Genomic DNA, 27,313 nt, shown 5'->3' on the forward strand with positions numbered 1-27,313 from the left:
ACTTCTGCCAGAGAACCATCTATCTCCATGCTGTTAATTTTGTAAGGGTGGACCACAACTGGATTCCTGCTCTGTTCCTCCTGAAACAGTCCAGGGCTAAAAGGCATATTGCAGGGACTACACTCATCTGCTACCTTGCTAAAAGGGTACCAATTTACATACCTGGTAAATCAGAACAGTATCCGTGTAAAATGATGGGTTTGTCAGATGCTTTTTATTAAGAGGCAAATTTGCAGATGCCAACCCACCAGACTGGGCAAATGCCAGTGGAGGGGGTTTTAACCACTTTAGCCCCGCAGGAATTTACCCCCTTCCTGACCAGAGCACTTTTTGCGATACGGCACTGCGTTGCTTTAACTGACAATTGCGCGGTCGTGCAACGTTGCACCCAAACAAAATTGATGTCCTTTTTTTTTCCAGAAATAGAGCTTTCTTTTGGTGGTATTTGATCACCTCTGCGGTTTTTATTTTTTGCGCTATAAACAAAAAAAGGGCAACAAGAGCAACAATTTTGAAAAAAAGCAATATTTTTTACTTTTTGCTATAATAAATATCCCCAAAAAATAAATTAAAAAAATAATTTTTTCCTCAGTTTAGGCCCATATGTATTCTACTGCAAAAAAAAAAAATCGCAATAAGCGTATATTGATTGGTTTGTGCAAAAGTTATAGCGTCTACAAAATAGGGGATAGATTTATGGCATTTTTATTATTATTTTTTTTTTTATTAGTAATGGCGGCGATCTGTGATTTTTATTGTGACTGCGACATTATGGCGGACACATCAGACACTTTTGATATCATTGTCATTTACACAGCAATCAGTGCTATAAAAATGCACTGATTACTGTATAAATGACAATGGCAGGAATGAGGTTAAAACACTAGGGGGCGATCAAGGAGTTAAGTGTGTCCTAGGGAGTGATTCTAACTGTGGGGGAGATGGGCTACCTAGGACATGACAGCGATCACTGCTCAATGACAGGAAGCAGTAGATCTCTGTCATGTCACTAGGCAGAACGAGGAAATGCCTTGTTTACATAGGCATCTCCCCGTTCTGCCGCTCTGTGACACGATCGCGCGACACCGGCGGACATAGAGTCCGCAGGTCCCACAGAGCACGTGGTGGGCTCGCGCCCACAATGCCGCTTCTTAAAGGGGACGTATCTGTATGCCCATTTGCGCAGCCGTGCCATTGTGCGGATGTATAACGCCGTGCACTGGTTGGCAAGCGATTAAGGTTTGCGCATCTGCGCCACAAAATTCCTGCACTATGCACATTGCTTTTTGTTTGTACTGTAAACTGCACTGAACATATTAAGAGTTTCAAATACATTCAATGCAATGTTTCCCACTTTCTGATCCACAGGTAGTGTATCAAATTAGAACCCAAACTTTTCTTAGAAATGGTTAGCAGATCTGACTGGAATCAACAAAATAAAACAGTCTGTCCTCCTTACCGTGACTGGTGGAATTCCTTCATCTGCAAGACAAGAAAAACGTGAACTGCTTACTTTTCTTGTCATACTTGAGATTAGCTTATGCTGTATATAGAATACAATGGCATACACGTTATACATAGATACACACACAAAACACTAAGCTTTAATTGTTTATCGGGAACAAGTATGCAGATAGAAATGTATAATGTAGTCAGGCAGCTAGCAATTTAGAAGAGGACAGCAAGGCAGCATCCAAGTTCTATAAAGAGTTAACTTTAAAGCATAGCCAAACTCACAAACAAAAATGTAATATATTGCAGTTTACAGTTCTTAAATCTGGTGGTTGCATTCCTTTTTATTTTTTTCAAGCTAAGCAAATACAGAAAATGCTGGTTGATCTTGCCAGGAATGTAGCATCCTTGTCACTTCCTCTGAGCTGCACTGAAAACTATCATCCTTTTTTCTTTTTCTTTTTTTAACTAACTTTTGCATAGTACTGTAACACCATTCAAAACTGTGGCAGACACAATTAGCCCACGCATCTGCCATAGGTTCATAGGTTCAGTGCTCTGATTACAATTAAGTGCCACCAATGCCACTTCCAGCAATCAGTGCCAACCAGTGCCAGCAATCAGTGGCCAGTCAGTGATGGCTATCAGTGCTGCCCATTAATGCTGCCCATCAATGCCACCCATCAATGTCCACCAGTGCCGCCTATATGTGCCCAGTACCCACCAGTGCCACCCATCAGTGCCGCCTATCAGTGCTCATCAGTGCCACATACCAATGCCACCTATCAGTGCCCATAAGTGCGGCATATTCGTGCCTCCTCATCAGTGTCCATAAGTGCTGCCTCATCAGTGCCCATAAGTGCCACCTCATCAGTGCAGCCTATCAGTGCCCATCAGTGAAGGAGAAAAATTACTTATTTACAAAATTTACTGACAGAAAGTAAGAAAAACTTTTTTTTTTTTTTCAAAATTTTTGGTCTTTTTTTTTTAGGAAAAAATAAAAAACCCAGGAGTGATTAAATATCACCACAAGAAAGCTCTATTTGTGTGAAGAAAATGATAACAATTTCACATGGTTACAGTGTAGCATGACCGCGCAATTGTCGTTCAAAGTGTGACAGCGCTGAAAGCTGAAAAATGGCTTGGGCAGGAAGGGGGGTGTAAGTGTCCTGTACTGAGATGGTTAAGGATAATCTCAAGGCACCCATTAAAATTATGGACAGTCTTGAGGCAACCCGTTCTAAATTTAAAAAAACGATTTGAATAGTTTTACATAATGCAGCAACAACCACACACATACAGTATCTCACAAAAGTGAGTACGCCCCTCACATTTTTGTAAATATTTTATTATATCTTTTCATGTGACAACATTGAAGAAATGACACTTTGCTACAATGTAAAGTAGTGAGTGTACAGCTTGTATAACAGTGTAAATTTACTGTACCCTCAAAATAACTCAACACACAGCCATTACTGTCTAAACCTCTGGCAACAAAAGTGAGTACACCCCTAAGTGAAAATGTCCTAATTGGGCCCAAAGTGTCAATATTTTGTGTGGCCACCATTATTTTCCAGCACTGCCTTAATCCTCTTGGGCATGGAGTTCATCAGAGCTTCACAGGTTGCCACTGGAGTCCTCTTCCACTTCTCCATGATGACATCACGGATCTGGTGGATATTAGAGACCTTGCGCTGCTCCACCTTCCGTTTGAGGATGCCCCACAGATGCTCAATAGGGTTTAGGTCTGGAGACAAGCTTGGCCAGTCCATCACCTTTACCCTCAGCTTCTTTAGCAAGGCAGTGGTAGTCTTGGAGGTGTGTTTACGGTCGTTATGTTGGAATACTGTCCTGCGGCCCAGTCCCTGAAGGGAGGGGATCATGCTCAGCTTCAGTATGTTACAGTACATGTTAGAATTCATGGTTCCCTCAATGAACTGTAGCTCCCCAGTGCCTGCAGCACTCATGCAGCCCCAGACCATGACACTCCCACCACCATGCTTGACTGTAGGCAAGACACACTTGTCTTTGTACTCCTCACCTGGTTGCCGCCACACACGCTTGACACAATCTGAACCAAATACATTTATCTTGGTCTCATCAGACCACAGGACATGGTTCCAGTAATCCATGTCCTTAGTCTGCTTGTCTTCAGCAAACTGCGGGCTTTCTTGTGCATCATCTTTAGAAGAAGCTTCCTTCTGGAAGACAGCCATGCAGATCAATTTGATGCAGTGTGTGGCGTATGGTCTGAGCACTGACAGGCTGACCCCTCACCCCTTCAACCTCTGCAGCAATGCTGGCAGCACTCATACGTCTATTTCCCAAAGACAACCTCTGGATATGACACTGAGCATGTGCATTCAACTTCTTTGGTCAACCAAGGCGAGGCCTATTCTGAGTGGAACCTGTCATGAAACCGCTGTATTGTCTTGGCCACCATGCTGCAGCACAGTTTCAGGTTCTTGGCAATCTTTTCAAAGCCTAGGCCATCTTTATGTACAGCAACAATTCTTTTTTTCATATACTCAGAGAGTTATTTGCCATGAGGTGCCATGTTGAACTTCCAGTGACCAGTATGAGAGAGTGAGGAGCAATAGCACCAAATTTTACAAACCTGCTCCCCATTCACACCTGAGACCTTGTAACACCAACAAGTCACATGACATCGGGGAGGGAAAATGGCTAATTGGGCCCAATTTGTACATTTTCACTTAGGGGTGTACTCACTTTTGTTGCCAGCGGTTTAGACATTAATGGTTGTGTGTTGAGTTATTTTGAGGGGACAGCAAATGTACACTGTTATACAAGCTGTACACTCACTACTTTATATTGTAGCAAAATGTTATTTCTTCAGTGTTGTCATATGAAAAGTTATAATAATATATTTACAAAAATGTGAGGGGTGTACTCACTTTTGTGAGATACTGTAAGTTAGAGGTGATTTATTCTTCCAAAGCAAATACAATTTTGCTCACTGTTACTAATTAGTATTCCATGTTTCTCCTCTTCCTCAGTTTCACCCCATCAGCCAGCTAATGTAACCCCAGTGCTGATGGAGAGGGGAGAGGGGAGAGGGGCGGGGGGCGGGGGGCGGGGTCACACAAGGATGCTGTGTAGGTGACCAACATCCTTCTTACCAGCTGATGACATCATTGGTTGTTAGGATGCCGGCAGCTAGAAGGTTGTAATGACACATATTGAAAACCCGTGGCTTAGTGTAACTAAAAGGCAGGCTTGATCCACCCACTGGCTTGTATGCAATTTTTGGTCAATTTTTAGGCATTTTGCCAGGGCACCCCTGAAGAAACCTCAAGGCACCCTGCTTAAAAAAGGCTGGTTTAGATACACTTTAAACTGTATGTGTATATTAGTGCCAATAATGAATTTCCCATTAGGGGTAAAAGCCCCAAATTACTGGCTATCCAAATTATTTCAAGCTAGATGAGCATCATTTTTTTTTGCCTGTCCTAAAACAAGGAAATAAACCTTTTCAATCTGAGAGAACTTACAGATATATGTATGGGTAGTGGTTTGTTTCAAATATTGGTAATAGCTGTATTATACACCAGTAATGACCACACAGTTTGCTTTCATGTGTCATTAAATGTTAGTGAATGCATTAAGCTCAGATAAATACTGGTAAGTGTTTCATATTCATAGCTTTCAGAACTGGTAGAATTTCATTAGAAGTCTGTGTTTCCATTCTTCTTGTGTAACCCAATATTTGATTGCTTTGATGCCAGTGTGACTTTGTTTAACAATAATATGAATTGAACATAGTGCCAGGAATTACTAGATTTAAGGACTTCTACTGTATAACCACAAGCTGACTCATTAAACACACATGACAGTTAATGAGAGAATGATACTGTGCCAGCATTTCCAAGCGCTTGTTGCTAAGAATATTGACAGTTGGATATGTGATTTCATTCTTCTTTCAGCCTGCAAACATGACCTAGTTCAGCAGGGACACAATGTTCTGCTCCTGTGTTCCCATTCATTTCCCAAATGGAATTAAGAAAGGCTGAATGTAATAACGGCTGTTTGTTAAGACCCTCTGTGACACTGTTGGGACGCTGTAACTAAACAAAGATCTAATGAGCACACATAGTTGAAATTCTGATTCCACCTGCTCCCACACTCAGCTAGTTTAAATTAAAATCTGAACAAAAAAAACAAAAAAAAAAAAAAAATTATATTTATTCCATGTATGATGTTTAAACGGTCCCTTTCGCCGCCTTGTAATCCTCAAAGTAAAATCTGACAGGGAATCTGTATAAAGTATACTTACAAAACCTTTGCCTGTTGTAGTGATGAACCCTAGATCAGAAATGATATCTGTAATTAAACAACAACTTTGACACTGCTGAGAGTGTTGGCATGAGAGCCATTCCAATTCAGCTATATCTGCTGATCTGGAGCACATCGCTGCAGCAGGCAGGGTTTTTCCAAGTTCTCTTATGCCGCGTACACACGATCGGACTTTACAGCATACTTGGTCCGGCATACCGGATTTCGTCGGACAATTCGATCGTGTGTGGGCTCCAGCGGACTTTGTTTTCTCAAAAGTTTGACGGACTTTGATTTGAAACATGTTTCAAACCTATCCGACGGACTCGAGTCTGGTCGAAAAGTCCGCTCATCTGTATGCTAGTTCGACGGACAAAAACCGGACTCTAGGGCAGCTATTGGCTACTGGCTATGAACTTCCTTGTTTTAGTCCAGTGTACGTCATCACGTACACACCGTTGGACTTTGGTTGATCATGTGTAGGCAAGTCCGTTCATTCGGAAAGTCCGTCGTAAAGTCCGTCGAAAAGTCCGCCGGGCAAAGTATGCCGTAAAGTCCGGTCCTGTGTACGAGGCATTAATGAAGGTTTTCTGACAGTCTTTAGTTCAAGACACTGGTGCTCAGCTTGCTGCCCAAGGGCCACATGCGGCCCTTTGGTACTTGCAGTGCAGCCCTTCGCACACCCCAGCAGCCAGCACTGAAAGCATTCATTCATAAAAAGGCTATATTGGCAATAATCTCTAGTAGTATCATATAGCATGCTCCCAGTCTCTCGTTATCCCCTGTGGTGTGTATTACAACCACCCATGTTACAGGTCTGTAATCTTCTCCTCTCGTATGTCTGAAATATCTGAAAGTCTTCTGTCATATACTGTAATATATAAGTAAGTAATGTATAATGTGCAGCCCTTTTGGAGCTGTCCGGGCCATAGTTGAGACCTCTACGCCTTGCAAATTGATTACCACTGGTATAAGGAGTAGCAGGTGGTGACAGGATCCCGATGTACTAGTATAAGTACCACCCTCTACATAATCCCCATTTACAGCAGCACTCACACTGAGAGGGAGGCTCAGCACTCTTAAGTTGGCCATAGATGGTTTGAATCTCAGCCTGTTCAGCAGGGACCGGCTGAGATTTGAACCATGTATGGGCAGGCTGATTGTACCAAAGTTGATCGATCGATCAACTTGGGTGCAACCAGCCTGTCAGATTTTACATGCAATTATTGCTAGTGACCATTATAGGAGCTAGCAGTAATCACTGTATTGTTTCAGCGGGCATAGCTCCCCCCGCTGGGAGAATACAATGGCTCCGCGGGATGGATTCCCCCATCAAGACTTACTTTGTTGATGGGGGAAATCAAGCAATTTTCTTTCCTGCAACCCGTGGTTGCAGGAAAGAAAATGGCTCCATCCGTGGCTGGCTTTAATCGAATAGAGCTGTATCAATTGCTTAATATTCCCAGTCTAACTTTGTGAACATACCTTAGATCTCATTCACACAGGGTGTACTATACCATATACCCACACAGGGCCATGCTACCTGCATGAGAATGCACAGGTGTTTGTTCATTCCCGTACAGGCAGTCCCACTGATGTCAATTTGAAAACAGCAGCTGCATGGACACAGCCACTGTATTCCAATACAACATCCGTGCGAGTGCATATCCCTGAACCCACTGTGTGTGCATACAGTATCTCACAAAAGTGAGTACACCTCTCATATTTTTGTAAATATTTTACTATATCTTTTCATGTGACAACACTGAAGAAATGACACTTTGCTACAATGTAAAGTAGTGAGTGTACAGCTTGTATAACAATGTAAATTAGCTGTCCCCTCAAAATAACTCAACACACAGCCATTAATGTCTAAACCGCTGGCAACAAAAGTGAGTACACCCCTAAGTGAAAATGTCCAAATTGGGCCCAATTAGCCATTTCCCCTCCCTGATGTCATGTGACTCATTAGTGTTACAAGGTCTCAGGTGTAAATGGGGAGCAGGTGTGTTAAATTTAGTGTTATCGCTCTCTCATACTGGTCACTGGAGATTCAACATGGCACCTCATGGCAAAGAACTTTCTGAGGATCTGAAAAAAAGAACTGTTGCTCTACATAAAGATGGCCTAGGCTATAAGAAAATTGCCAAGACCCTGAAACTGAGTGGCAGCACGGTGGCCAAGACCATACAGTGGTTTAACAGGACAGGTTCCACTCAGAACAGGCCTCACCATGGTCGACCAAAGAAGTTGAGTGCACATGCTCAGCTTCATATCCAGAGGTTGTATTTGGGAAATAGATGTATGAGTGCTGCCAGCATTGCTGCAGAGGTTGAAGGGGTGTGGGGGGGTCAGCCTGACCGTGCTCGGACCATACTCCACACACTGCATCAAATTGGCTGCATGGTTGTCGTCCCAGAAGGAAGCCTCTTCTAAAGATGATGCACAAGAAAGCCCACAAACAGTTTGCTGAATACAAGCAGACTAAGGACATGGATTACTGGAACCATGTCCTGTGGTCTGATGAGACCAAGATAAACTTATTTGGTTCAGATGGTGTCAAGCGTGTGTGGCGACAACCAGGTGAGGAGTACAAAGACAAGTGTGTCTTGCCTACAGTCAAGCATGGTGGTGGGAGTGTCATGGTTTGGGGCTGCATGAGTGCTGCCGGCACTGGGGAGCTACAGTTCATTGAGGGAACCATGAATGCCAACATGTACTGTGACATACTGAAGCAGAGCATCCCCTCCCCTTGGAGAATGGGCTGCAGGGCAGTACTCCAACATGATAACAACCCCATACACACCTCCAAGACAACTACTACCTTGCTAAAGAAGCTGAGAGTAAAGGTGATGGACTGGCCAAACAGGTCTCCAGACCTAAACCCTATTGAGCATCACTGAGGCATCCTCAAACAAAAGGTGGAGGAGCGCAAGGTCTCTAACATCCACCAGCTCTGTGACGTTGTCATGGAGGAGTGGAAGAGGACTCCAGTGGTAACCTGAGAAGCTCTGGTGAACTCCATGCCCACGAGGATTAAGGCAGTGCTGGAAAATAATTGTGGCCACACAAAATATTAACACTTTGGGCCCAATTTGGACATTTTCACTTAGGGGTGTACTCACTTTTGTTGCCAGCAATTTAGACATTAATGGCTGTGTTGAGTTATTTTGAGGGGACAGCAAATTTACACTGTTATACAAGCTGTACACTCACTACTTTATATTGTAGCAAAGTGTCATTTCTTCAGTGTTGTCACATGAAAAGATATAATACAATATTTACAAAACTGTGAGGGGTGTACTCACTTTTGTGAGACACTGTATACATTATATTGTCAAAAGTATTGGTACACCTGCCTTTACACGCACATGAACGTTAATGGCATGCCAGACTTAGCCCGTACGGTCCAATATTGAGTTGGCCCACCCTTTGCAGCTATAACAGCTTCAACTCTTCTGGGAAGGCTGTCCACAAGATTTAGAAGTGTGTCTATGGGATTGTTTGACCATTCTTCCAGAAGCGCATTTGTGAAGTTAGGTACTGATGTGGACAAGAAGGCCCGGTTCACAGTCTCCACTCTAATTCATCCCAAAGGTGTTCTGTGGGGTTGAGGTCAGGACTCTGTGCTGGCCAGTCAAGCTCTTCCACCCCAAACTCGCTCATCCATGTCTTTATGGACCTTGCTTTGTGCACTGGTGCAATCATATTAGAACAGTAAGGAGCCAGAAAGTTCCCACAAAGTTGGGAGCATGAAATTGTCCAAAATGTCTAGCTATGCTGACGCCTTAAGAGTTCCCTTCACTGGAACTAAGGGGCCAAGACCAACCCCGGAAAAACAACCCCACATCATAATCCCCCCTCCACCAAATGATTTGGACCAGTGCACAAAGCAAGGTCCATAAAGACATGGATGAGCAAATTTGGGGTGGGGACACTTGACTGGCCTGCACCCGACAGAACACCTTTGGGATGAACTAGAGTGGAGACTGCAAGCCAGGCCTTCTCATCCAACATCAATGCCTGACCTGACAAATGCGCTTCTAGAAGAATGATCAAACCTTCCCATAGACACACTCCTAAACCTCGTGGACAGCCTTCCCAGAAGAGTTGAAGCTGTTATAGCAGCAAAGGATTGGCCAACTCAATATTGAACCCTACGGACTGAAACTGGGATGCCATTAAAGTTTATGTGCATGTAAAGGCAGGCGTCCCAATACTTTTGGCACTATAGTGTATGTTCTTTGTCAAACATTATTTTGTTTGTAGAATATTTGTAAACTAGTCAAAAGGAAAAGACATCTATCAGAAATATATTTAATGCCGTATTTCTGTTTAAAGTAGAACTATAGGCAAACATTTTTCTTTTTTCATTTTGGATAGAGTAAGGGAGGGCTATAACCCCTGTCAGATTTTTTTTTTTTTTATGCCACCTGTGTAGCATTGCAGAGATTTACCGTCACTTCCTGTCTCATAGCCAAACAGGAAGTGAGAGGAAATCCTTGCAAATTAAGGGAATCTCTTGGGGACCACCAGGTCACCAGAACTAGTGTCCCCATTGGAAAATTTCCCCTCTACTACTTTTCTGGGGAAAACCCAAAATGTGGGATTTTCTTTTACTTTCACTTTCAATGATAATGGTAAACAGAAAAAAATGAAAGGGTGAATCTCCCTAATGGGGACACAGACAGCAATAAAAGCCTGACAGGTGTTCTAATTCCTCTCCACTCTGTCCAAAACTAGAAAAAAAGTTTTGCCCTTAGTTATACTTTAAATCTTCAAAATAATAAACATAGCTTACCTCTGAACAGCTGTGTAGCCCTTCAGTGTCCTCTTTTGTTTCAGATGCAGATGTTCCATTGTAGCTTGGGTTTGGAGACTTTTCATCATCGGTATAATTAGAGTGGAGACCAGGTTTGCCCAAGTGATCATTGGTGTGGTTTAAACTTTGAGATACACAAGAGCCATTGTCCTGAGAAGAAAACACCAGCGTACTTTTACAGCCAGATACTGCTATCGAGGCTGGATTTTTCTCTAAGTGCTCTGATGAACTTACCGAGACAGATTCCTCTTTGTGAGTTGGAAACTTGGAGGCATCAAAATAGTCCTGCAAAGACATGAAGTTCCCAACTGTGTGCTTCCTCAGCCTCCTCAGAGTGGGTGAGGTGGATATCCTCGCAGGTGCTTGTCTGTTAAATTGGAATGGTGTACTGTAGCTTACATCAGCCTCTGTTGAAGGTACCGTAATAATAAGTGAAGGAATACGATGTGCCTTCTTGCACTTGTTTTCTACGGGGGCTTTGTCTTCTAGAATGAACGTGGAATCCATTAAAGTGGATTCACTGCCTCCATTTTTCATATTCATTTCGTCCATTGTAATATTTGAATTGGTAGGCGGGCAGAGACTGAAGTTAAATACGTCATTGTGATCTTCTATGGAATAGTCCATAATTGAAATATACGCCTCATCATCCATGGCTGGGAAAAACACCTAAACTGGTTCCAGCATTTTTCAGGCACACATCCTGTTCCTAAAGAAGGAAGGAGAACAACGTTATAAAAACAGAAAACTGAATCTAGCTGCTCACACCACTGGCAGTCCTCATGAGGACACTGAATCATTCTGCCATTGTTATATTACTCACTGATGATACACATTAACACCATGTGTATTCCTGAAAATATGGTTTGATGTTTTTGGTACGTGAGGATAAATACTTAAAACGATGATTAAGCTATGATCTTCAAGAGGAATCTCATTACATAAGAACAGCTGTTTCTACACTGACAAATGTATTTTTCTTATGACTGTGATTTATGGCTTGAAAACATTGCAGAACTCTATTTTATAACAGTAATGGGTGCTTTTATTCCAGAGGTGACACTGCTTTTCGACATCTGTTATGAGGACCAGTTGGATGATTTATGACAGCAAGCATGCCAGCATAGCAAATTGAAGTCTTCCAGGACCTTCCTTCTTCTCTACTAGATTTATTAATCACTGGCACCTTCCATGGTATATGCCTCATTACTCACTAATGGAAATTATACCTTTACTGCCTATGGAGTGCAAAACAAAACATCCACATAGCAGATTTGTTGCATTGAATATCTGAGCACTTGCTTCTGTGCATGCAACATTCATCAAATGCATACATCTCAAGTAAGGACAGACCTATGAAATGGTCACTGCAGCTTCACTTTTATGCTAAAACTTAAAATGTATATATAGCAAAAAACTTTTTTTTTTTTTTTTTTTAACGTGGGGAAAGATTTGAAACTCCAGTCCAATTTTTATTTTATTTAGCAATGGGAATTCCAAAATGTTACAGTTGTTACCTGAGCAGGACTTTTGGGGAAATACTTTAATCACTTGTGGATCGGCCGCCTGCAAAGTACTCCAGGCAGGTGGCCCACACAGGCACAGCGACGTACCTGTACATCGCCGCCTACTTCTGGGTTAAGGGCATGTGTATGCGCGCCCCTCAGCCGCTGTGATTGTACACAGCAGAAGCCTGTCAGCAAGTCCTGGCCAATGATTCACAACCAGGACCTTCTGTTTGGCTGTGTCCGATCACAGCCCAGAGCTCTGTGTTGACAAACAACACAGAGCTTTGTACAAGGAGGACAATCAAAGCAGAGCAGGGATAAGAAATTTAGGCCCCATACACACTATTCGATTTTCTGCAGATTTTTGTCTTCAGATTTACCAAAACCATGTAATACAAGGGCCTGTCCGATTGCATACAAATTGAAACTCTTAAGGTTTGACCTCATATTATATGGTTTTGGTAAATCTGAAGACAAAAATCTGCAGAAAATCGAATAGTGTGTAGAGGGCTTTAGGGATCTAGTAGTAAAAGCAACACACTTTACACACATTACACATAGGACACAGATTTAACCCCCTGATTGCCCTAAATGTTAACCCCTTCCCAGCCAGTGTCATTAGTACAGTGACAGTGTATATTGTCACTGATCGCTGTATTCTTGTCACTGGTGATGTCAGTGGCAGTTAGTCGGTTCCCCCCCCAGAGTCAGTGTCAGATTGCCGCCGCACTATCACAGTCCCATTATAAGTCGCTGATCATTGCCATTAGTAGTATACAAAGGATTTTCCCCCTTTCTGATTTTTTTTTTGCATATTTGTCACACTTAAATGACTCAGATCATCAAAAATTTTTATTATTACACAAAGATAGCCCAAGTAAATACAAAATGCAGTTATTAAATTATGGTTTCATTTGCATTGCTGTGGAGCAATTTTGGCTCACTCTTCTTTGCAGAATTGTTTTAATTCAGCCACATTGGAGGGTTTTCCAGCATGTGTAAGGTCATGATACAGCATCTCAATTGGATTTAAAGCGGTTGTATACCCGCTGGGTTTTTTTTTTTTCCTACACCTGCAAGGGAAAAGGCATAATGAGCTAATATGCACCGCATACTAGCTCATTATGAGATACTTACCTTGTCCCGGTCCTGAAGCTGCAAAACAGCCCCAGACCATCACGCTACCACCACCATGTCTGACTGTTGGTATGATGTTCTTGTTATGAAATGCTGTATTCGTTTTATGCCAGATGTAACAGGACGCACACCTTCCAAAAAGTTAAATTTCCGTCTCATCAGTCCACAGAATATTTGCCTAAAAGTCTTGGGGATAAGATGTTTTTTGGGAAATGTGAAATGAGCCTCTGTGTTCTTTTTGGTCAGCAGTGGCTTTGGCCTTGGAACTCTCCCATGGATGCCATTTTTGCCCAGTCTCTTTCTTATTGTTGAATCATGAACACTGATCTTACCTGAGGTAAGTGAGGCCTGCAGTTCTTTAGATGTTATTCTGGGTCCTTTTATGACCTCCTGAATGAGTTGACGTCATGCTCTTGGAGTAATCTTTGTAGGCCGGCCACTTCTGGAAAGGTTCATCACTGTTCCAAGTTATCTCCATTCGTGGTTCACTGGAGTTCCAAAGCCTTATGCCGCATACACACGAGCGGACTTTTCGACCGGACTGGTCCGACGGTCTATCCAACAGACTTTCGGCGGACTTCCAACGGACTTTCCGAACAAGCGGACTTGCCTACACACGATCACACCAAAGTCTGACGGATTCGTACGTGATGACGTACGACCGGACTAAAATAAGGAAGTTGATAGCCAGTAGCCAATAGCTGCCCTAGCGTCGGTTTTCGTCCGTCGGACTAGCATACAGACGAGCGGACTTTTCCATAGGAACTGGGTCCGGCGGAGTTCCGACATAAAGATTTGAAACATGTTCCAAATCTAAAGTCCGTCAGATTGACTATTGATTCAGGTCGATTTGTCCGCCGGACCAGTCCGGTCAAAAAGTCCACTCGTGTGTACGCGGCATAAGAAATGGCTTTGAAACCCTCCCTAGACCAATACATGTACATTACTTCGTTTCTAATCTGTTCTTGAATTTTTTTAGATTGTGGCATGATGTGTGGCTTTTTGTGATCTATTAGTGTGCTTCACTTTGTCTATTTATGTGATTTCTTGATTCAACAGGTCTGTCAGTAATCAGGCCTGGGTGTGGCAAGTGAAATTTAACTCCGCTTTCCAAAAAATTGTGGTTAATCACAGTTCATTTATGATTCAGCATGGGATGGGGCAATTACTTTTTCACATAGGGCCAGGCAGGTTTGAACAGCTTTTTTACCTTAAAAAATAAAATAATCATTTAAAAACTGCATCTTGGATTTACTCCGGTTACCTTTATGTAATATTAATTTTTGTTTGATGATGATATAAATCAATTAAGTGTAAGAAATATGCAAAAAAAATAAAAAATCAGGAAGGGGGCAAATACTTTTTCACAGCACTGTATACCGTAGTTTGTAGGCGCTATAACTTTCACGCAGACCAATCAATATACACTTATTGGGATTTTTTTTCATCAAAGACATGTAGCAGAATACATTTTGGCCAAAATGTATGAAGAATTACATTTTTTTTGGATATGTTTTATAGCAGAAAGTTTTTTTTTCTCCAAATTGTTGGTAATTTTCATTTATAGCCCAAAAAATAAAGAACCCAGTGGTGATCAAATACCACCAAAAGAAAACTCTATTTGTGTGAAAAAAATTATAAAAATTTTGTTTGGGCACATGGTTGCATGACTGCGCAATTACCAGTTACCAGTAGCGCAGTGCTAAATAGCAAGAAATGACCCGGTCACACTCTTGCGAACACAGAGATTGCATGCGATTCGCACCCGTATTGCTGTTCCGATCACAAACGATGTCTGTGCAATGCGAGCATACAGTTTGTATGGCTGAACTCGCATTGGATTCGCACAAAAAAGGTGCAGGGACTTTTTTTTCCCGCACTGGAATCAGATCGCATGGGACACCCATGCGATCTGATTCTTGTCCGAATCCACAGTTCGCACTGCGATCTATGAACCGATCTAAATGAACTGTGAACTGCCTGTGGGAGAGATGTGATGCGGGAACAGACACTGGAATTGCGCTGGCTCCTGCATCGCTATAGTGTGAACCCAGGCGAACGTTGGTAAAACCTTCCGGAGCTGGTATAAGCAACCCTTCATCAAAAAAACATGTATCTGAAGGGCATTATAAAATCAAAAACATAAAAAAAAAAAATGTAACCTCAGAACCCCCACACTGTGCATGGCATTGCTCCCGTCCACTGCATGTCTATTGGTGCAAAGCCCTTCTAAATCTCAGACAAATATCATATTTCCAACCATTATTTTGTTTACTTGGGTTGTAAAAGTGTTGCAATAAAGCTACTTACTGCAAAAAGAATCTACAAACACTAAAAATGTGAGGGCGCTACACTTCAAGAACCACTGTCCATACAGGGGGTTTGTGGGCTGTGTCAAAAGAAGGTTTGTCCCTTTGGCACATAAACAAATGAATTCATGTGCTAAAAACTGTGAGGGAGATTTACTAAAACTGGTGCAAACAGAATCTGGTGCAGCTGTGCATAGTAAACAATCAGCTTCTAGGTTTTATTGTCAAAGCTTAAAGTGGTTCTAAATGCAGAAGGTTTTTTATCCTTATGCATTAAGATAAAAAACCTTCTGTGTAAAGCAGCCCCCCCCCCATACTTACCTGAACCCCATCTCGATCCAGCGATGTTGCACGAGAGCCTTGGCTGCCCGGGACTCTCTGTCCTGATTGGCTGAGACATAGCAGTGGGCGCCATTGACTCCCGATGTTGTTAAAGACAGTGAGCCAATGAGGAGAGAGAGGGGGCGGGGCCAAGCCGTGGCTCTGTGACTGAATGGACACACACAGCAGTGTGTTCAAAACCACTGCACAGAGCAGGTAAGTAAAACACGTTGGTTATTTTTAAACCAAAAAAAAACAAGTCTTTAATATCACTTTAATTGAACAAGCTGAAGTTAAAAGTGGATTGGCTGCACCAGATTCTGTTTTCACCAGTTTTAGCAAACCTCCCACTGCGTGTCAGCACATGAGTTTGTCATAAAGCGGGAGCATGCATTCCAAGATTAGCAAACCTGCTGCTGCCTAAGCTGGCCATACAATGCTCAAACTTCAGCCAATTCTTGTGAATCAGTTGAAATTCAAGTCATGGATTTTCCGGCGGGGAGGACAGGGCTATCATCTTCACCCAGTCTTCCTCCTGAGTTTGTGGGCTCCAGCCGCTTGAATGACTGAGCCATGATGACGTCACTCCTGCACATGCTCACAGGAGTCACAGCTGCACCACAGAGCTCTGAAAGGATGGCATGAGTATGCCATCCCTGCAGTGCACATGCACATGAATATAGCTGCAGAACCAGTGAATATCTCCTAAATGGTGCATTTTTAGGAGATATTCCTTGTACCTATATGAAAGCTTTATTATAAGCTTACCTGTAGGTACAAGTGTCCAAGCAGTGTTTACTATCAATTTAGAGCAGTTGTATGCCCTGGAAGAAAAGGAAAAAAAAAAAAACTATAAGGCAAAGGCATGAATGCCCGCACCGCCTGCCAGTCACCGCTGAGGGAGACGGCATATTCCCTCTGCATTTCTTCTGGGTTTGCAGCTCCAGCGCTGTGAGTGGCTGGAGCTGCGTGGGAGTCCCCATTCCGACAAGGTGCTCTGAATTTCTGGCAGCATCTGCCGGACCACCTTCAGAGAGCATGTGCCGCTGACGTCAACGGCCGCATGCAAGGGGAATACTGTATCTCCTAAACCATACAGGTTTAGGAGATATTCATTTTACCTACAGGTAAGCCTTATTATAGGCTTACCTGTAGGTAAAAATGTGCAGGCGGAGTATACAACCACTTTAAAGCTGATCTCTATGTTTTAATAAATAAACAACAAATAAACTACGGTACTTACTTCACTGACATATGCAGCAGCTGTCAGCGCTCTATGAAGTGTATGTAGCCTTAGCTATATACAGTGAACAGCACAGTGTTCCGGCATCAGTACGGGAACTTCCCATCTCACTCATGCAACAAAGTAGATTCCAGCAGAGCACTGCTCAGCCTTTCACCGGAGGCCTTGCATTCTATGAATGCATACAAAGCTTCCTCTGATTCGCTGAGATGGAGAGGTGGGCAAATGACGCCAAGATCTCTGACTCAGCCAATCAGAGAAAGCATTGTATTCACAGAATACAGATCTCCTTGTGAATGGCTGAGCAGCACTCAGCCTGACTCAATTATGTTCCAGGAGCAGAACAGAAGTTCCCATCCCTCTGCTGGAACACAGGGCTGTATATTGTATATAGCTGAGGCTACATACAGCGCACACAGCTGTTGCAACTGTTATGCCGCGTACACATGACCGGTTTTGCCGTCGGAATAAACTCCGAAGGTTTCTCCGACGGAACTCCGACGGAATTCCACTCAAGCGGTCTTGCATACACACGGTCACACAGAAGTCCAGAACGCGGCGACGTACAACACGTACGACGGGACTAGAAAAAGAAAGTTCTATAGCCACTAGCCAATAGCTTCGGTCTCATACTTGCTTCAGAGCATGCGTCGTTTTTTTGGTCCGTCGGAACAGCATACAGATGAGCGGTTTTCCCAATAGGAATTGGTTCCATCAGAAATATTTAGAACATGTTCCATTTCTAGGTCCGTCAGAATTTTTGAAAAAAAAAAGTCAGATGAGGCCTACACACGATGAAAAGCTTCCGTCTGACTTTTTCTGTCGGACATTCCGCTCGTGTGTACGCGGCTTAAGTGAAAAAAATAGATAGTTTGGACCTGCTTGGCCACTAAAACATGGAGTTTAACTTTAAGTGATTGTAATTTGGGCAGGAGCCAAAGTGTATCACCATTAAGGAAAATGTTCTAAAATATGATTGAAAATTCTAATTCAATCTCAAAATTAGATTAAAAGAAGATGCAAATTGGATGCATACGGCTAGCATAACAGTAAAGTTTCTTGTTTTCTTCTAATGTTCATGCTTAGCCTAGTATGATTTCCTGAAATAAAGGAAATCAAATCAAACATTGCGTACTATACCAGTTAACAAATATACAATTGTACTGAGCAAATGTGCTAAAGCTGAAGTTGCGTTCAACACATAAGCCATAATTCTGGGCCGCAAGTTACTTCCGAACTCCCGCGAGGCACAAACAGCCAGATGTCATCATTATGAACTGGTCCAAACCCTTAACATTTATATATATTTTGACTAAACAAGCTCTTGCCAAATCCTGGAAATCCCTGGAAATGACTCAATTTCTACAAAGTCAAAAGCCGTATGAGACCCTAGAGAGGGGCAGAGGAGCTGGACCAGCACAGAGTATATTTAAACACTCCCAGAAGAGGAGAGGGTTATGCCATGAAAAAGGTGGCTGGGCCACAGAACAGACTCTTCCTGAATAGTCAACATTTTCAGCAAGTTCAAAGGCATATTGCAAATGAAAAAAAGAAATTATAGAAAAGAAAAAAACATGGAAAGTAAGCATCAAAATGATTGAATTTTTCTATTATTTTACCGGAATGTTTTTAAGTTTAAGTGACAGAATCTGGATTTTATGTTTTTTATCTGTGTATTTAGCAGTTTGGCTGAAGTTCAGCTTTAAAAATACAACCATTGTTCAATCAAATTAATAAACAAAATGATCTGGAGCTGTCAGAAATAATGCAAGTGAAATCTCCCAACATCTTATATGTGAATATACGTGTGAAATGTTAGCAACATACAAGTACTTCAATGAGCAGATCTATGGTATTATTGCCAGTGAATTACACATCGCCCTTTTCCTGTTTTCACGTATTTGTTTTGACATTTCTCATGGACAGCACCCAGATTTCTCAGACATGCCCTGCACAGAAATGTAGAAGAATTAGTGTTCATTTGTGACACCGCACTGCATCAATACAGCTGAAATATGTGTTAGGTAGGTAACTCATTGTCAGCCATAAGGAAAGATAAATACTTTAAATAACGCTCAGGTCAAAGTCACAGCCCTTAACGCAATCCCTTTGCCATCACTGTAATAGAGAACTAATAATTAAACAGTTATGTCCTAAAGCTGATCTGCTCATCTCACAGAATATTTCAAATACTACAGTAGATCCAATGAGCCGTTCAATAAAAATGACGGGATGAACTTAACCATGTTGTTAAAGATACCATGCAGGTAGTTAAACTGACAGTCAATTTAAATGCCTCTAACCCACATGTGATGATCTGCATAGAGAAAAAGAACTATCTCATCCAACAATAACAGCCAGCTGTCAGAACACAGACTGGCTACCAGTGTTAATTTTAACATCACATTTTGATTTAGCAGTCATAGTCTTTTGACTAAAATGCCATTTTAGTTTTAGTCGTATTTTAGTCAACTAAAATCTAATGGGTTTAGTTAAATGGTAATGCATTATTTAAAGGACAAGTTCACTTTGAGCCTGTAAAGCATTGTACCAGCAATCAGTAGATTTCTGGTGCCATACAGGTCTCCTCCAGATCTGTCATAGTATCTGCTTGCCCGTACGCACAAGAGGAGAGAACGAATGACCACATAGCTCCACAGCACTGTGGTAGTTCATTGAAAACTACAAGCCGACAGCCATAAAGGAACCTTGTCGTTTTCCCATTTACAGAACACTTTGAATGGATGACACAGCCCGGTGGGGGGAGTCCCGCTTGGCCATGTTTGTTGCAGTGTGACAGCTAGCGGGGGGGTGGGGGGGTGGGGAGGAGAAGATCCCCCGCTGTTAGGGTAGGGAGCGGGGATCAGTGCATCTCTGACATGTTACACCCTGAATATGGGTGTAACATATAACATGTTACAAAAGGTGCACTTATCCTTTAAGTATTTCTCTACAATTTCCAAACACATTAGATACTCCTGGAGTAAAAATTTAATAGCATGTTATTACTTATGGCAATAAAGTCTTTGAGGGGAAAAAAATAAAAATAAAATACAATTTTCACCTGCATAATATGCTAGTATGCACTGTATACTAACACATTAGGAAAGATTTACCTTTAAAATGAAGGCCTCTAGTGGCACGCTGTCACTGCTGCAGAGGCGTCCATCTTCACCCAGTTTTACTTCTGGATTTACGGACTCCGGCCTTCTGATTGGCCGAGCCGTGATGATGTCACACCCGCACATGCTCTCAATGAACAGCACAGAGTTGCCATTCCTTAAGAGTGCAAGCGCTGGTGACATAAACAGCTGCTGTTCGCTAGAATATCTCCTAAATGGTGCACGTTTAGGAGATATTCATTTTACCTACAGGTAAGCTTTATTATAGCTGTAGGTAAAAAAAAAAAGAAGTTTACTACCACTTTAAGGTTTAAACATGCATTACAAACACAGATTTAGCCTTTGTGATCTATAGCCAGTGTTAATTTTGACATCAAATTTCAATCTAGTTTTAGTCATAGTCTTTTGACTAAAATGCCGTTTTAGTTTTAGTCGTATTTTAGTCGACTAAAATAGTGTTAGCTTCATCGTCGAAAATATTTTTGACTAAATTAACACTGCTGGCTACTGCAAAAAAATGTTGTGCATCATATACAATGTCCAGTGAATACATGTACAATTAGAAGATATCATTTGAGGGTCTAAGTGACCGGAAGCCTTCTTGTTTTCTCAGGTATAGTATAATCTTTAACCCGTCAGAGCCCTTTAAGGGGTTTAGAAATGCCGGGAGGCAGAGCTTATGGTGAAGTGACCGCCATGATTTTCTATGACGGCAGTCACATGATCAGAAAGCTCCCGATCGCAAGCAGCAAACAGGAACTTTCCATTAGCCACCACTATATGTGCTCGGCACAGCTCTATCGGTGCTCGGCAAGCAAATATATGGCCACTTGGCACGAAGGCCTGGCTGCTGAGAGGCCACATATTTTCTTGCGCTTGGCACGAAGAGGTTAAGGGACATTCAACCAGCCATTTTGGTAAAGAAAAATGTACTTGTACATTAATAAATAATTACAATAAATGGATGCTTCAAGTATAGGCAGTACGATCTGTTTAAAGGCCCCTACTCACAGGTGTCGAAAATGGGGCACTTGGCAAGTGTTCCTAACAGCCACAGCTATCAATCCTTGCTGTTTTCTTTACAGCAGTATTAAACCCAAAAACAAACATTTATTAAATTGCAGCTTAACAATTCTTATGCAATGGCTGCATTCGTTTTATTTTTTTTTTGTCTTTTTTCCCAATATTTTCACCTGTGATCCAGCCAGTAAGTCTGTTACTTTTCAACTTCCTTTAACAGATCAAGTTGTCCAGACAAAGATGCAATTAGAGGAGTGAGACAAAGCATTTACAACTGATAAGGGTGCTTTTATTCATTTGTGTAAAACTTTTATACTAAATGGAAAAAACGGTTTGCTAGAGTTCAGCTTCAATTTCTAAAGCATGTAGATGGTTTGAATCTCAGCCGGATCAACAGAGATTGGCCAAGATTCAAACCGTGTATGGGCAGGCTGATTGTACACAAATCGATCCACCACGGTTGAGTACAGCCACCATGTCGGATTTTTAGCATGCAATTATTGCCAGTGGCTATAGCCGCTATCAATGATCACCTTGTTCTCCCGGTTGTGACGGCTCCCCACACACTCCCACTGGGAGAACACGATAGCTTCATGGGAGGGATTCAGTGTTGATGGGGGAATCAAGCGATTTTCTTTCTTTCAACTTATGGTTGCAGGAAAGAAAATTGTATTGTCTATGCCTTAGTCATCTAAATCTGCTAGTCTAATACTACCCTCTCCCCAGACTGACAATGCTGCTGTCCAAAGGTGTCTGTTTTACTACTTCACCCAGAATGCAGACACCCTAAGGCAGGCAGTGTGTTACTGGCAGGATCATCATCAGGTGAAATAAAGGGGGAAAGAAAACGAATGCAGCCATCGCATGTAATGATTGGTGGGCTGTGATACATTACATTTTTGTTTTTGGGTTTAATACAGCTTTAAAGATGCAAGGGTATTTCAGGGTATTTATCCTGGCCTGGTGTCCTTGCCTTCCTAAGACCAAAAGAAAAAAAAGAGGCATTGGATACAGAGTTGCAGTAAGACAATCAAGTTATCATTAGGTGCACTTGGTCCAAATAGGCGGCACCCAACAAAAGGGGAACACCCCTTGGAAAGGAGGGACAACCCAGAATTGAAAATCCATGTTTAAAAATTCTAATGAGAGTGCCAAGCATCACACAAACATTCACACCATTTAAAGTGGTTGTAAAAAAGAAAAAAACATGTTGTACTTACCTACGATGTGTAATGGCTTGCACAGAGCAGCCCCAAATCTCTTCTTTTTGGGTCCCCCATCAGCACTCCTGATTTCACCCCCCTGCCAAGTGCCCCCAATAGCAAGCCTCTCACTCCCAAGCCATACTCCTGTGACTGAACAGTGTCCATTCACACACAGAGCATGGCTCAGCCCCACACCCTGCTCTCTTCTCATTGGCTCACCGCTGCTGTGTGATCCAATGAGGAGAGAGAGACTCAGGAGAGCCGCTGCTCTCATGCACATCACTGGATCGAGATGGAGCTCAGGTAAGTATAAGCTGCCTTTGGAACCACTGTAATGATCAAATTAGTTCACAGTAGGAGGGCACAGAACAGCCAATACATTTCGGGGGTAGAACAAACTCCCCCTCCTTCAGGGCTATAAGAAAAGATATGAAGGATATAAAAATGGGTACGTAAGTAAAATCTATATCAATCAAGTTCACAATAAAAAGCATCAACTGATAACAGTTATTATTTTATATAATATATTCTATAATTAAATATATTTATCAGTGACTTGCTGTTTTTCATTATGCAATCCATGGATAAAATGAACTACAAATTTATGCATGGATGAGAACTGATGGGAATTGGTATTGTTTTTTGTTCTCATGTGATGCCGACTTTTACAATACTGAAGCAGGAAACCCTCAAGGCCCTTGTACACAACATACAATGTAACTGATTATCTAAATTAGAATCACAATGACATACTCATCCCTTGTATTATTCCTATGATGTTCAAACATGTTCTCAGGTCTGACTCTTCGATAATGACCTAATGAATCATTTAGGGTCTATTTACATATTTTAACCTATGGCCATTTGTCTCCAATCTCTACTTGTCTCTCCAGTGTCTGATTGCCTTGCATTGTATATTCCCCTTAAGCCACGTATTTCTGTCTGTCTGTCTGCTGAGATAACATCATAACCTGTACTTTGTATTACATAACATGACTCACAGCACATATCTGCTGGACAATGAATGTAAACCAATCCATCCCTCAATGTGAAACTCTGGTGCTATCTTCCTAAAAGGTCAGAAAACAGAAAGCTAAGATTGTTTTACATAAACTCAGTATTACATTTAGTCCTCATGCACACGGACGTTTTTACAGACGCTTTTTTGAGCGTTTTTTGCAGCTTAAAAACACCTGTCTATGTTAGTCTATGGCTTCATGCCCACCTAGGCGTTTTTGAGCTGCAAATGGCATAGACGTTTTTAAGCTGTAAAAAAAACCCAGGACCAGTGGGTTCTGAGGGACGTTTTTCAGCTGTAAAAATGCTCTAACTCTGATAAACGCTCAAAAACGTCGCTCACCAACGTTTTTTAACGTTTTTGATCCATTGAAAAAAAAAAAATGCTAAAAACCGCTAACATGGAAAAACGCTAAAAATGCTAATAAACGCTAAAAAACGCTATTGCAAAAACGTTGAAAAAAGCTGAAAAAAGTTTTAAAAAAATTACTGCAAAGCTACTGGCATTTTCATAACGTTATTTTAACATCCCGTGTGCATGAGGCCTTAAACTTTGCTGGCTTCTTTTATGCTGGGTACCGCCTATACAAATTTTGCTATGTGGGTTGCCCTGTCAGACAGAAAATTTCACAGCAGCTGCATTCAATCAGATGCAGACACTGTTTGGGTTTTCTGCCAGGCATCGGCAAAATGAAAAACGGCCATAGCAGAAGAGTTCTCCATCCACGCTGTATATCAAGGATGAGGAAATCTGTTCCATAGGTGAACAAAAATAATCTATGTGTGTATAGTCATCTTTAGCTGGAAGGAGCACAAGGAAAGTATGCAAAGTTCCTGAATATTCCTATAGTACTGTATATCTTCTAGGTAATCAATCGAACTTTATTGGAACGGAACCAAAAATTGGATGGTTTGCTATGTTATAGATGGCCATAGATGGTGTGAATTTGGTTGCAGGAAAGAAATTCACACAGTTCCCCCATCAACAAAGTGCCGACAGGGGAATCCCGCTTGCTGATACATTGTATTCCCCCAGCGGGGGGGGGGGGGGGGGTTAAGCCGTCCCCCATGGGAGAAGACAGTAATTAATGTTAGCGGCTATAGCAGCCGTTAGTGATAATCGCAAGTAAAATCTGGCAGGCTGGTTGTACCCAAGTTGATGGATCGATCAATTTGGTACATTCAGCCTGCCCATACACAGTTCGAATCTCAACCACTTCCTTCTTAACTGACCAAGATTCAAACGGTCTATGGCCAGCCTAAGGCAGACCATATGTGATTCTTTTTTTTTTTTCACATAACCAGCGGGTTGAATGAAAATAAATGAGCCAATTCCCACATCCACACATTTGAGGTGAATGAAAGAATCCTTCCTGCTAAGCTACTGTATTCTGCAGGCGGGGAGCCTTCCCTGTCGGGGAAAAAAAAGAGTACCTGTCACTGCCTATTACTGTCAAAAAAGAAAAAAGAAAAATGTAAAAGGACAGTGTAAAAATAAAAATGTTAAATGCACAGAATATTGGCTATCGGCCTGGGAGGTGTCCAAAAAATATCAAAATATCGGCACCTACAAAACTATATTGGTTGATCCCTACAACACATGCTGATGTGGGTTATGATACACGTTGACATTCAATACAAAATGCACAACACACATTGACATGCACTTTGAAGCTTTTCCATTGATTTCAATAGAAAACACATTAGGGGAAAATGCGAAGAAGTCATAAAAGAAAAAAAAAATGCAGTGTTGAAAACCACCAATCCCCACATATAATGTGAATGAGTATATATAATGCCAAAGAGTTAGAGAGTTAGAAACTGCAGATAATGATATAGAAGATTACTTGGGTCTGTAGACAAGCTACAAGTGTGGCTGGAGAATGGAGTCATGCTGCTGAAGATAGTATGACTTTGGGGGTATATTACAAAATGCTGCTGTTAATGCTGGCAATAGAAATGCTTGTAGCAGAGTATAGTTTAGTCCCCGAGAAGGTTCGTACTACGTGGATGTGGTGGTGGGCCAATAGCGACTCAGCCAGCTCTGGTGGTGGGATAGTGTGTCCACCCTTCCTATGGTTTTATTGGGGGATGTACTGTCCCTCTTTTGTGGTAGCTTTCAAGCACGTCTCTCCATTTTTCTACCTTCTCTCCCTTTCCTTTCCTTTACTGAAGAATCATATAACTGGGTCTGTCACCTTTCACACTGTTCTAGTTTATTACCTTGTACTGTGTTTTTGTATACTGTATACATTGTCTTTCCATTGCACAGCTATGATCTCTTTTTCATATATGGTCCTCATTGATTGTGTGACATATTGTGGAAAGTCTCTTGCATTTACATCCTCATGTATGTTTGTACCCTGGTATTTGTTTGAATGAAAAAAAAAAGTTATTTGATCTAAAAGCCAGGAGCCAGAGGCTGCATAACAACTATGAAAGAACCAAATGTGGCCGTCCAATCACAAGTTTGGCACCAGGTAGTCAGAACCTTTTTCAGGTTTTTAACAATGTCTGGGTCCCTTTTTTTTTTGTTCTGGTGACCACTGCCCCTGAGAGTGGGAGAGAAAGTAAGGTTAATCTCATCAATTGGGTTACAAATAACAATAAAAACCTGACAGAGGTTCTAATCCTCCCTATATCCAAGAAGAAAGTTTGCCTCATACACGTGCTTAGATTTTCGGGCAACCAAGCGTCTGTTTTTTGTGGCATGCTCATGTCGAAAGTGATGAGGTTACTCACAATGCGAAAATTTTCATACGACAGAATACAACGTCAGAAGTGGCGTAATGTGTTGAAAAGTTTTGTATGTATTCTTTCATTTCTGAGCATGCGTAGTCTTGCTCTTACGATCTTTTTCTTACGAAAACCATACTAATGAAACAAAAATCAGACGTTGAGTTCACATAGGAGCGTAGTTTCACGATACAAACAAGATCATGTAAGCGAGGTGCTAGTAAATTTGATTGTATTATTTCTAGCTATAAAGTAAAGTCAAATTAATCTCAGTAGAAAGCTGTGTTTCAAAGAACACAATAACAATGTCCAGATTTAGGATATATACTCAATTGTTCATAAAAATAAAAAGTTCGCCCATACAAAAAAAAAAAAAAAAAAAAAAAAAAAAAAAGAAGAAGAAGTTCAGATAGCTTTGTAAATAAAAAAAATGTTCCTAGGCAGCTGTACAGAGCAAAAAAAAAAAAAACGACATAGACATAACAAGAGTGACTTGCACGGTAACCAGCCAAACAACACCCAGCCTAATCGTTTTTTCTTTACAACTAGGAGAGGCCTATTACAGACCATTAAAACACTTATTTACTAGTTTTATAAGGCCAATGAAACCATTATCCACATGACTAATCACATACCATTCATAGTTTACTTTTGTTATTATGTGTAACTGAATTCTGATGAAGGATAATAGACCAGATACAGTTTGTTTAGATCCATGATACTGTAATTATAGAAGATTTATTTGGATTGTTGGCAAGGCTGAAGCTGACCATATATATATACTAGTAGATTTTCAACTGAGCGTTTGCATGAAAATTCTCAGTACATTCGACCTGACAAATGTCATTCAAGAGCACCTCACAACTTCACTTGCTTTTAATATTTTTGTTAATTCAATATGATTTTGGAGTGAATGGACTTTTCCAAATGAAAAACTACACACTGTAAGAAATTAGCTTGTTGGAAAATGTTACTACCCCTACTCCTTTAAATGTTCTCATCATTGCAGTTAAAAACAAACATTGTTTTGACCCCACTAACCATTAGAAAGTCGCACAAACATTCTTAACATATAAAATATTTTAACCAAAATTCTAGCAGTGTATGGCCAACATTAGTTGCCCGCAT

General features: G+C 41.5%; 1 protein-coding gene across 2 annotated transcripts in view; it reads right to left on the reverse strand.

The window, feature by feature from the left end:
• PLEKHG7 (pleckstrin homology and RhoGEF domain containing G7) overlaps window positions 1-27,313 on the reverse strand; it is a 129,383-nt gene that overhangs the window by 81,576 nt on the left and 20,494 nt on the right. The window contains exons 2-4 of one of the 2 annotated variants that reach the window (XM_073620184.1): window positions 10,802-11,276; window positions 10,547-10,717; window positions 1,460-1,482 (exon numbers count right to left, since the gene is read on the reverse strand). In XM_073620184.1, coding sequence (XP_073476285.1) covers window positions 1,460-1,482; window positions 10,547-10,717; window positions 10,802-11,221 — 614 coding nt within the window. In that variant the 5' untranslated portion in view covers window positions 11,222-11,276. The remainder of the gene's footprint in view (window positions 1-1,459; window positions 1,483-10,546; window positions 10,718-10,801; window positions 11,277-27,313) is intronic. The other variant, XM_073620185.1, reaches the window with a different exon arrangement.

Source organism: Aquarana catesbeiana, linkage group LG03 (assembly GCF_042186555.1).
Source record: "Aquarana catesbeiana isolate 2022-GZ linkage group LG03, ASM4218655v1, whole genome shotgun sequence".
Lineage (NCBI taxonomy): Eukaryota > Metazoa > Chordata > Amphibia > Anura > Ranidae > Aquarana > Aquarana catesbeiana.